The sequence below is a fragment of the Siphateles boraxobius genome, unplaced genomic scaffold, assembly GCF_051911475.1.
Source record: "Siphateles boraxobius isolate OS27281-9 unplaced genomic scaffold, OSU_SipBor_1 32, whole genome shotgun sequence".
Lineage (NCBI taxonomy): Eukaryota > Metazoa > Chordata > Actinopteri > Cypriniformes > Leuciscidae > Siphateles > Siphateles boraxobius.
In genome coordinates this window covers 2377760-2390588 of record NW_027508942.1, presented here as the reverse complement: position 1 = coordinate 2390588, position 12829 = coordinate 2377760, and the positions used below count along the sequence as shown (strand labels likewise).

The 12829-nt window shown below is 40.3% G+C and overlaps 1 protein-coding gene across 1 annotated transcript in view; it reads right to left on the bottom strand.

Moving 5' to 3' along the window:
* Positions 1-12829, bottom strand: part of luzp2 (leucine zipper protein 2) — a 141736-nt gene that overhangs the window by 42569 nt on the left and 86338 nt on the right. Inside the window, exons 3-4 of the mRNA XM_077194526.1 lie at positions 7154-7224; positions 1173-1254 (exon numbers count right to left, since the gene is read on the bottom strand). Of these exons, the coding sequence (XP_077050641.1) occupies positions 1173-1254; positions 7154-7224 (153 nt within the window). The remainder of the gene's footprint in view (positions 1-1172; positions 1255-7153; positions 7225-12829) is intronic.

Here is a 12829-nt window from a genome sequence, read left to right as displayed (position 1 = left end):
GATGCAGTGGAAACAAAGCAAACATTCAAAATGGAGAAGTCATGATATTTAGTCTGAACATGCTTCAATACAGCAACAACAAAGCTAAACAATTCTATTTCTGCACTGATCTATAGGGGGGATTATTCAATTAGAGAGATCTACAGTATTTGTACAGTACTATGATATATAGATTTTTTAAATCATGCTAGTTTTAAAGGGTAAAACTTGGTAGCACTTTATTTGAACGGTCAACTTTTAGACATTTTACAGTGCTTGCAACTACATGTCAACTAAGTATCATTAGAGTATTAGTAGACAGTCTGCTTAATATCTGCTAACACTTTATTTCGAAGCTCCCAACAGACATTCTACTGACTATAAGGAACTTTGCAAGTACATGTCAATTTATTCTACTAACCCGAACCCTAACACCTAACGGTCTAATAACTAACAGACTACAGACTAATAATACTCTAATGACAGTTAGTTGACATGTAGTTGCAAAGTTACTTATAGTTGGTTGAATGTCTAAATTGAACCATCAAAATAAAGTGCAACATCAATTTCTTTATTTCTCTTTAATTACACACAGATATATATATTTTTATGTACAATTTGTAATTTTTCAATAATCAAAAAAGGTTTTTCCAATTTTCCATTATGCCTACTATCATGCTAAGCAATTTGGAAAACAGTTGTTGTTGTTGTTTCCGTTATGATAACAGAGTGACGATTTGAAAATCAGAAATGTCATTAAATCTGAAGCTTTTCCATCATGATCTGAAAGCATCTTTTTTACATGATCGTATTTAAAAATATAAATTATTATTTCATTTTATAAATAAAAGTTTATTGACTGTTATCGAACATTTTGTGTCAGCAACCCCAAGGCTTTCTTTTCTTTCCAAAAAGTGAAAAGGCCATGATCAGATCTTTATTGCAGGATATGTATTGAATATTTTAACAGACTATAGAAGCTTGCTTTTCTTTTAAGATTTCAAGTCAAAAGTGCTCTTAACTGAAGAATCAGCTGTGGACAGTAATGTCATGAGTAATCATTCAAGCAGCAAAAGCTATAGGCCATTTATTATCATTAGTATTTTGACAATCCCCAAAAGGCAAGTTCATGTTTTTAGCATTTCAGCAGGTTGTATTTATATAGTTTAACACATCAGTGTAAAGGGTCTCACGGTGGCCTGTTGTTTCTCTGCACGTTCAGCTGCATCATCCAGTTGTTTCTGCAGAGCTGCCTGGAGCGACTTCATCTCATCCCTGTGAATGAGGGAGATAGTGGCACAGAGAAAAACAAATGAAAAACAGTGAATAAGAGTGCAGAGGGGAATAGCGATCACAATGGCCATCTTAAATGTGTGATATACTCTAAAACACACATACAGTCATGCCATATCAGCATATGAGCACAACCAAAATTCACCAATATCTGAGCTATATATTTAAATAAAGCTCCATGACAAACATGTAAATGAATACACCCTACCATAAAGCAGGGATTGCTCACAATGTACGCTTGATGCTGTATAATAAATAATGGGAATTGATATGCTATACCCTTTACTAAACGCACAAAAAAAGACTCAGCTGCATTGTGCACCGCAAAACAAAAAATTGGTATGTCTCAATGTTTTATTTCATGGGGATGGAAAATGTTACTTTCCTTCCCTGTGGTGAAAACTCACCAAACTTTGCATGCATGCGAGATCTGTGGCTAATTGCATTCTCTGTAATTTTAGGATGGATGGGATGTATGGTTGCCTAGCAACTAGTGGATAACTTTGCAATATTCATAACATCAGCACCACTACACCGTTTGAGCTCAAGACTTAATATTTCACATGAGAGTCACAGAAATTTGCTTCGAGGACCACCAAGTTCCGCCATTAAGACGTTTTTCAGTATCTGACATTTCAACCAATAGCTAAAGATTTTAAAGGGTAACACTTTATTTCGATGGCCCAATTTAGATATTGCGTAAGATTTTCAATGGAACTTCATCTTTATAAAAGGCCACTGTGGGTGTAAAGCAGCCAAAAAGGGGTAGATTCACGAGGACTTTCTGAATCATGAAATGACAAAAAGGACACCCTGAAGTTGTGTTGCCTTAACACACATAGGCATGTGAAGGTCACAAGACCGCAAGCCTGAAGAATTTGGATCATGTCCATTTCTCTATCATCTACTTTATAATGTTCTGGCAAGCAATGCCGGAAACAAGAGCTGTGTGAATGGAGAAACACCAGGGGCGCAAGGGTTAATGAGTGTCACCTGCGCCACACCGGTCCCCAGTCCCACGGAGGAACTCCAGAAGGATGAAAAGAGGAGTGACGACAGTGAAGGACAAGAGAGGACCAGGCCTGGACATTGTGTTGTCGTTTTGTTCTAGTTTATGTGGCAATCATCCGTGAGAGGCTGTAATTTTTCTTTTATTTTGTTTATGTTTATTTTGTGATTAATGACCGTCAATTCCCGCCTCCTTCTCTGAGCCTTTACCCTTGTTAAAGACGTCTTCTTATACCGACCTAATTCTTTTTATAGTTTATTTTTAGTTTAATGAAACCTAAAAGTCATATTAAATGTTTATCAAGTGGATCATTTATATCAGCATGTAAATTCTAAAATAAATAATCTAAAGTGGGATACAAAATATTGAGACCACGAGTGAAAATGCATTTATCTAAAGTAATATGTATTTTTTTATTTAAAATCATATTATCATTACAACAATTTTAATGAAAAAATAAATAAATGTACAGAATTCCAGATTTCTTTCTTTATTAATCCCTTCCGCTAGAAATCTGAAACATTTAACCCAGGCTTATTGTAAAAATTACATTTCTGCAAAAAATTATGCTACTTCTTGCACGTTTCACAACACACGTCAAAATGAAATGTTCAGTGAGAGGCAGTATAAGCATGTTCAGTTTGATCCAAAACAGATAAATGTGAATCTGGCAACATTTTGTTATGCTGGTTGTTGTAAATATCGTGGCAATTCAGAAATGAAATGGTGAGTGGTGCTAATCACTTTTGAAAACAATGTACCAGCTACACTAAACCCTACCCTGAACCTAGTCTCAACCTCAGACGTCACACCATTTTCACACCCCTAAACTTAACGATAAACAAAACTAACTGTGATTGGATGCCTTAATTGTCGGTCAAATGGCCTCTTGGTCAATCCTTGGCCAATGAAAGCTGCTATGGATTCCACATCTTCTGTCAGTCTGAAGATCTGGCTACGCAAGACTACCCTAAACCCAACCAAAAGTGTAGGAAAGTAAGAGATAAAAACACATTGCTGAAGCAACCATGCCATTTTAGCTTCCTACTATGAGACTTTGAGCTCTTTTAATCGAGTGACATAGCTTGTGTATCACAGGTTTTCACAGGTTTTAACTGAGTGCTCTGTTTGTCCAGTGCTATACCAAGTGAGTTACTGAGCAAATTTACTTCTTTAGAAAAGGCATACAGCTGGTTATGTGATTTCAAAATATAGTATTGTGCAAGGAACTACTAGAAAATAAGTCTTTATTAATCCATAATCTGTCCCTTTATTCATACTTTGTGTGAAAAGTAATAAAAGTCTTTGGCATCCTCAAATGTTCATTTCAGCTGGAAACCACAGTGGATTGCATTTATCTAGATTGTAAAATGTAGATAAAGGCACAATTTCTCAAAAGAAACATTATTATTCATTCAAAATCATAAAGCTTTCTGTTGATTTCCAGGTTTACATTATGTTTTGAACATCAGATTTTCTATTTGGTCTCAGATTTTTGGACCACACTGCATCTATGCTGCATTAAATCCTCTGAGAAACATCACTGTGTGCCAACTAGCAGGCGAAATACAGAATCCATTGTCATTCTCCAGACTTGCGTAATCACAAATGTCCATGGGACATTTCTTTTTATACCAGGTGCTTATATTGTCATTTTAATCAAGAGAGTGAAGGTCAGAAACATCAGCACATCTGCCCTGAATTTCAATATCTGTCTGCTGTTGATTGGGGTTAAAAATAGAAGCCATTACGCACACCTGACACAGGGGGAAATTGAATTCTGTCACTAAGTCTCCACAGCCAACATGGATAGAACGTTGATGGATCCAGTCTGGATCCAAACTCCCAATGCTTGAAGTCTCCATTTTTAAATTATGTAAATCATATCAAAAACAAATATTCTCGGTTTAAGTTATCCATATGAAAGCCACGGCATGTACAGTTTCTCCAACCCGAGCCCATTAACTTTAATGTGACCACACCCACACGCGCACGAGCTGTTCACATGCAAATATCCACGTGAAGGAACTCAGAGCTGTAAATGCCCTCATCACCTCTAAACAAAGAATAAGTAACTTCAGTACTTCTCTGCTTTTCATCGAGTTTGGAAGACTGTGTTTGTGCTGTGCTGTTTACCTTGGATTTACCTCAGAAGAATTAGAAGAACACGATTTGATTATGAGAACGATTTTTAAGGTAAGAATAATAGTATTCGTATACTCATAATAGTAAGCCTGTTATTGTTGCATAAACTTTACATTGTAGCTACAAGTTAAACTAGTGCCAGACTAAAATGTTATGAAATGAGATTGGAGTAAAAATATGAAGCCTAATGCTAAATGTTCATACATGTACGACAGAAGAATGTTTTTATGTTCGATAATTAAACACAGCACGATATAAAAGTAGACTAGTATGAGTGTTTATTCTTAATTGGTGAATATTATAATGTTAAGACCCGTGTTTACTGTTAAATACTGTGTTTGTGGATATCTGCTCAAACGTGTATAATGTAACAATAATGTTTCCTAGTTTGGAGTGGCTTGAGTAAACGTTCTCTGCACATGCTGAGTTTGAGTAAGTTGCGCTGTGCGTTTGAAAAGCAAAACACGCCAAACATTAGGCTTCATTTTTTTACTCCAATCTCATTTCATAACGAAAGGAAACGTTTGAAGTAACATATGATAATCCATATATTTTTCTCTAGTGTTACTGAAGTGTTCATATAATATAATATATACATATGTATGTATGTATGTATGTATATATGTGTGTGTGTATATTTTGTAAATTTCATAATTTGTACCAGAAAAATCTAAAATGTATTCACCAAAAATCATGCAGCCCTATAGTTTCTCTTGATCACAGCATGTTCACTGGGTTTATTTTTTACAGGGACCAGATGCCACTGGATGAATCCTGCTGACTTCAACATTCACATGAGTCTCTGTACATGAACATGGTAAAATGAAAAATCAAACACCTTGGAAATGAAAGTTATGTACTATGTTTCAGGAATGGCATAAAGGTGCGTGACTGTTCAAGTCTCTGTCTTTAGATCAGTGTGTTTACTAATGTGCTTTTTTGTCCTTTGTTGTGTATCTTTGGATTATGTTGTGTTGTAAATAAATCCAAACAATCTAAAAGCCATTCTTTTTAAAATCTCTACTCATTCTTTGTGCAAGGCTCCTCATAATTATAGGACCTGATAACACCTGATAGGGCCATTATGGGAGGGTCTTTGTCTTTCTCAGGTGTGAAACACATCAATATTCATGATGTATTCACGCCTACTCGCATAAAGCTTTCTCACACTAAACATGTCTTACAAATTTTAAATCAATATATTGTCTTATCTGAATGAGTATGCAGGATGATTTTCACATATCATCCTGATATGGATAGGATAGTTTTGGATAGTAAAATCCAAACATAGTTGGAGCAAATATTCTAGGCTACGTTATACAATTTTCAAAAGTCTTCTGAAGAAATAATCAGTATGGGTTTCATGACCTTATTTTAGTAACATTTTTTTTTCACAAACCACGCATAAACGCCATTATCTCAAAACTACAAACTTTTACATACATGCTGCTGACATATTATTGTAGCAGAGTTTGAGCTGAATACAGTGTAGTAAGTCGCTAGCTAATAGCATGGCGTTTTAAAATGGGTTCCCACTGCGTATAGCTACGCAATATGAAAGTGAACATTCTCAAAAGGGAACGTACTCGGTTACTAACGTAACCTTGGTTCCCTGAGAGTAGGGAACAAGTATTGTGTAGCCTGCCATGCTATTATGCTTGGCTCAGGTGCTGTCGCTTCAGTCGATTTAAACTGACTCTAGGGCAAAATGGTCTACTTATATAGGCATAAGCCACCTCCATTCTGGTGGGTTCTGACTCGCCCTGGGTGTGAAGCAACCCGTTTCTCGCGTCGCAGCCGCCTCGTAATAGGTTTGTGCAATTGCTGCAGCACAGCCAATGAGGGAGCTCTGCTCTGTGCTCGCTGTGCAGCTGCACTGCGTTTTAAAACAATGGCTTCAATATTCTCTAGAAAAGGAGTTTTCCCACTGCGTAAAGCTATGCATTACTCGTTCCCTACTGTCAGGAAACCGAGGTTACGTTAGTAACCGAGTACGTTCTGGAGTGTTCTGCAGTTTTCTATCACTGAAAACCCATGACAATTCAATCTGGTTTAAATCGAGAAGGTTGTAAAAGCTGCATTAAAGAACCCTGTTGCTCTTGAAACTGGGAAATAACAGTGGCTGAGAGAGCCTTAGAGATGTACACGACAAATGGCGGAGCATCTGTCTATAGCCGTGTACATGTAAACAGTTGCTAACAGTCTCTAATTACTGATGTTGGTGTGTGAGAGTGAGTAATTCATTAGAGTCTCTCACAGCACTGTTTCCTTCACAGTTCATTTCATCTAAAGTTGACTGAAACACCACATGGGCTGAGATCCTTGTCTTTAAACTTTTTGAAAAGATTTTTTTTTCTTAAAAAGGAATTAATACTTTTATTCAGCAAGGACACATTAAAGTGACAGTAAATACATTTATGATGTTACAAAATAATTATATTTCAAGTAAATACCATTTATCAAAAAATCCATTTATCAAAAAATCCTGAAAAAAATATCAACTTTCACAAAAATATTAAGCAGCATGACCTTTTCCAGCATTGATAATAACATTAAATGTTTCTTGAGCAGCAAATCAGCATATCAGATATGCACACTATTAAAGTTATCTATATAGTTACCATTCTTGGTGTGAATGGGCCTTGAGAGTTGCAGATTTAAAAAGTCATTAATTTATACAGTGATTCAGATCATAAGAGGAGCAGCAGAAAGAATAAAAACATTTACCTTTGCTTGTGACTGAGCTCCAGGATCCTTTGCACATCCTTCTTGGGCACGGCATCTTCATTCTTAAAAGACTGTGGAGAAAGAATTGAAAAGCTGTGATGTATGCTTTACGATATTGTATATCTGTATACATGAGTGTTTGAGCTGTTTATTTTTGGATTTGACATGGCAGATGATGATGACACTGTCAGATTTGTTCATCTGTAAAGATATGACATCCTCCTATATGCTGATTTTTCCAGTAAGCCTGGAAAACCCAGTAAATAGAGCTTTACCAATTTGAGAAATGATGCTTTGGTGGTGCAGTTCCAAAGCATCTGTTTCCCTCCTCAGAGAAACATCAGCGAGATCAGAGTGAGAAAATCTGACTAATTCTCATTATAGCCTCATTTCCATTTTCTTCAATCAGCATACACCATGAATAATGGCATGCAAAACCTTGAAAGAGAGAGATATGGAACCTCTCATTCAGATCATTTCTAGAATTGCACATTGATGAATTCTGATGTTTATTATGAGCTTGGTTTTTTTATTATTAAAATATGCACAGTTTTATCCACTGTCACAAAGAAGTCATGGGATGTGATGAGTAGTAAAATATTACATGTACTCTGGTATATAATCAGTTGTCATTTTTCTTGAAACACATCTTCAGATGCACCTGAACACATCATCAGTGATGTAACCTGGGGTCCTCGGGTGTTTCGGGTCTTTCAACATCAGACACCCTCACCCAGGCGACCCAGCCACGGCTGATCAGACCACGACTTGTGTTCAGGTAGCACTCGCTTGCCCCCATGGTGCTCCTCTACGGATCCAGAGCCATCTCGAGGCTCTCTCGGCTGTGTCGGTGGTGTTCTTGATGGCCCTGCTCCTTTTTGTTCCTGCAATGCCCAGCGCAGTAAAGGCTCTGTGAAAGGAGTGTCCCACAAAGCCTCTGCAGCCAACCTCGATAAGCATGCATTTTGCCTTCCAGCCCTGTGCTCGGCAGTCTGTGACCAGATGTTCATATTTGGTCATCTTTCTTTCATGGGCTTCTCCCAAGCGGTCCTCCCATGGCACGGTCAGCTCCATGATGATTATATTCTTGGTACTCTCTGAGACTAGAGTGATATCTGGCCTCATAGTTGTGCTGACGATGTGCTGGGGGAATTTCAGCTGCTTCTCCAAATCCACCGAGAGTTTCCAGTCCTTGGCTGATGCCAGAATTCCTGCTGGTGCCTTCCTCCCTGCCTGTGGCTGTTCTCCTGCCCTAACAAATACGATTGAGCGAGTGGTGTTGCTGCCTCGGCCGCCTTTGCTGATCTCTTTGCTGATGGTGTCTGCAATAGCTTTCAGCACCTGATTGTGACGCCAAGTGTAACGACCCTGGCCGAGCGCTGTTGGGCAGGAGCTCAAAATGTGCTCCAGCGTTCCGCGAGCTGGGCACAATTGGCAAGTTGGTGTGTCTGCTTTCCCCCACGTACAAAGGTTTGCTGGGCTAGGCAGGACATCGTACACTGCCCGAATCAGGAAGGTTATGCGGTGCGGCTCGCTTTGCCAGAGCTCCGTCCAGGTGACCTTGCGGTCCATGGCCTGCTCCCACCTGGTCCAGGCCCCCTGTTGCCCCATTCTAGCAGCTCTGCTCGTCCTTCCTTCCTCCACAGTAGCTCTGACCTCTTCATAAATTCGGCTGCGCTTCTCCTTCCCCTTCAACTCTTTATGTCGAGGAGGTGTTGGGAACATCCCCAAGCCTGCTCTGCCTCGGGCCACCGCTCCCACAAGCTCTTTGTGCCGCAGTCGAGCCTGTGCATCCAGCACAGCGGCTTGGGCGCTCCACTTCCTCCCTGTCACCTTTGGGTCATTGGAGTCTCTATACATCAGAACCTCACGTGCCCGAGTCACTTTAAACTCCTCTTCCAGGGATTTCAGAGGCAACCGGAGCATTGTGGTGTTTCCATAGAGGGCGATGTTGCTGAGACTCCTGGGCAACCCTAACCATCTCCTGAGACAGCTGCTGACCTTTCTTTCCAAGGTCTCCACCGTGGAAATGGGAACCTCATACACAAGTAGCGGCCAGAGTATTCTTGGCAGTATACCATGTTGGTAAATCCACGCTTTAAACTTGCCGGGGAGGCCAGAACGGTCTGTTGCTCTTAACCAGCTGTCCACCTCCTGACCGGTCAACTGGACTGATGCGAAGTCTCTGAGGCTACTGTCAAAAACCTTGCCCAAGCTTTTCACCGGCTGTTCTGACAGTGATGGTATCTCTGCTCCTTTGATGCTGAAATGGAACCTGTCTGTGACCTTGCCCTTCTTCAGCACTAGCGAACGGGACTTGGCTGGTTTGAACTCCATCCGAGCCCACCGGATGAGCTTTTCCAGCCCTTGGAGTATCCACCTGCCTCCTGGCACTGACTCTGTGGTGACTGTCAGGTCATCCATAAATGCTCTGATTGGCGGTTGGCGGACCCCTCCTCTACTTTGGGCCCCCAACACTCAGGCTCTGCCGATTTGACAATCATGTTCATAGCCACCGCGAATAGGATCACAGAGATGGTGCAGCCTGTGATTATTCCCACCTCCAGTTTGTGCCAATCTGATGTAACACCTCCTGCGGAGACTCTCATCCTAAAATGGTTGTAATAATCCAAGATGAGATCTGCAATATGCTGTGGCACATGGTGTTTGGTCATGGTGGTCTGGACCAGCTTGTGGGGGATAGAGCCATATGCATTGGCTAGGTCTAACCACAGTACCGTAAGGTCTCCCTTGGGTTCACGAGCTTCCCGGATGAGCGGAGTCATCACTCCCGTATGTTCTAAGCACCCTGGGACTCCAGCAGTTCCTACTTTTTGCACAGATGTGTCTATGTAGTTGTTAGTTAAGAGGAAGTTGGTCAGACGCCTTGCTACTATACTGAAGAAGATCTTGCCTTCCACGCTCAGCAATGATATTATTCTGAACTGATTGATCTTCTTGGAATCTTTCTCCTTGGGGATCCAGACTCCCTCAGCAAATCTCCACTGTTGTGCCACCTTTCCTCTTCTCCAAATGACTCGAATTATCTTCCAGAGTCGAATGAGTAGCAAGGGGCAGTTCTTGTAGACCTTGTATGGGATTCCATTTGGTCCAGGGGCAGAGCTAGATCGTGCCTTACGCACAACCTCCTGGACTTCTTTCATCAGTGGCTCCCTGCTGTCAAACTCCTTGGTGGGGGGAGGTGGATCTACAAGGATGTTGCACTGGCCCAACTCTTCCTCCCGGAGAGGGTCACTGTAAGTGCTGTGTAGATGCTGGTCAATTTCCTCTTTTGAACAGAGCAACTTGCCGTCGCGCTTCTGTCCAAGGAGCTGTTTAGTGAAGCCGAAGGGGTTGGCAATAAACAAAGCTCTCTTTCTGGATCTCTCCTTTCAACGCCTTCTGTGCCATTCTACTCTGCGCAAGGTCATCAGCCTTTTCCTCAAGACAGCCCTCAACTCCTCCAGGGGGGGGGGGGGGGGCGTTGCTCCTCACTGGCTTCCTTGTACCGCTTCTTGAGGGACTTCAACTCCTGCCGGATTTTGTGGATTTTTGCTGCTCTGTGGTTCATGGAATAGGTGGTTGGAGTTGATCGCTTCTCCTCTGCACCGAACCTCTCCTGTGCTAGGCTGGAGATGATGGTCGTCATTGTCTGCAGCCTTGGATCCACATCTCCCTTCTCTGTTGCTTCAAGCACCTTGTCAACATCCTCATCGAACTGCGTCAAGACTGCCGTCTTACAGGCCTGTGGCCACTTGATTCGTACCTTTGCCTGGGGCAGAAGACTTGGGGGGACGGTTAGTGGCACACGGAGGCTCTGAGCGCTATGGGGTGCTTCCTGGCTCGGCTCCTCCTGCGTCTCATCAGATGTAGCATCTGTGCGCTGTGACACATGTTCGTTCTCCAAACACTTCATCCTGGCTTGGTGGATCTTTAGGCCACGGCTGTTTTTGCAGGTTTTTCCGCACCTGCTTACTGCGGTCGTTGTCGTTTCTCCATTGCCATTAGTCATTAACCTTGGGTCTGTCAGATTGGGGTTCTCATTCTCCCCCCCTCTCGGGCTCCCCTGGGGGTATACTTCCATGAGTCGATCTGTAGCTTCAAAAAGGGTTCCTCCTCTCGGAGAATGTGGTTTGGGCTGCCAACCCTTCCCACCCCTAGTGCTGTCTTCCCAAGCTGCCAACTGTCTCTCCAGTAGTCACCAGCCTCTTCCTGGTTGCCAACCAGTCTATTCCTGGGAGTCACTGGCCTTGCCAGAACAGGTAGTTCTTGAAACACATCTTCAGATGCACCTGAACACATCATCAGTGATGTAACTGGTGTAACTGAATAATTAATATTATTAAATGGGTAACACTTTACAATAAGGTTAGTTAACTACTTTTGTTCAAATTAACTAAGAATGAACAAACCGATCTCACGGCAATTCATACAAATTTTACAAGGTGGCTAATTCATACTTATTCGGATGACCTCTAGTACAAATTTGTCCGATTTTTGCTTAACTGTACATATTTTACAAGTTGCCAAATTCATATGAATTCGTACGAATGGCCTATACCTGACCCCGCCCCTAAACCTACCCATCAAGTGTGTCTAGACAATTCGTACGAATTAGCCACCTTTTAATCACTACTACGAATTGGTCTTGAGATAGTGTTGGAATGAACAATGAATCATATGTTTTATTTGTTAACATTAGTCAATGCACGGAAACTAACATGCACAGAAAAATCAACAGCATGATTTTTTAATAAATACTGTAACAAATGTATTGCTCATTGTTAGTTCATGTTAATACATTATTAATACATTATACATTATATATACATTACTAATGTTAACAAATGAGACCTTATTGTAAAGTGTTAGCATTAAATGTATAAATGTCACAAGGAAAGAGAGATGATTTTTAGTATCATATTTTACACTGTAGGCAGATTCTTTTTTCTTACTATTAAAAAGGCAAGGCTGTTTATATGAGCAATATTACACAATTAGGACACGGCCTGGAGCTCACATCTCCAAAAATGTCTAAACACATTTTGAAATGGGAGATATGTTTATATATAAATTGCATATTTGATGTCTAAACAACTACATTCTTGCCTAAAAAAAAATCCTAAAATTACCTTCTGTGAAACAATAACAGTTTTTGTAAAATTATGGTAGGTTTGCTCCTCCGCCATGAAAAATGCAGCCAGTATAAATCCGGCAGAAACAAGTGGAGTGATACACATTGTGAAGCGTTTTTTGTGCGATGTTCGAATATATATACATAAAATTACAACCAGGTTTTCATTAGAAAACAGAATGAAACTAATTATATAAAATTCAAAAATTAAATAAAGTGTTGAACGTGTCATACACCCCTGCATCCACATCAACATTATTTATATCTGTCTGTCTAATATTTTATAGAGATGATTAAATATATATATATATATATATATATATATATATATATTAGAGAGAGAGAGAGAGAGAGAGAGAGAGAGAGGGAGAGAGAGAATTTATAGATATATAAATAGAGAGATAGATAGATAGAATGGAGATTTTATTTTTCTGCTGAAGTGCTTGGAGCGTTAATGGATAAGGACAATAACGGCGTAAATAAAACTGACAGAAATAGCTTGAAAGCATATATATATTTACATATACATACACACACACACA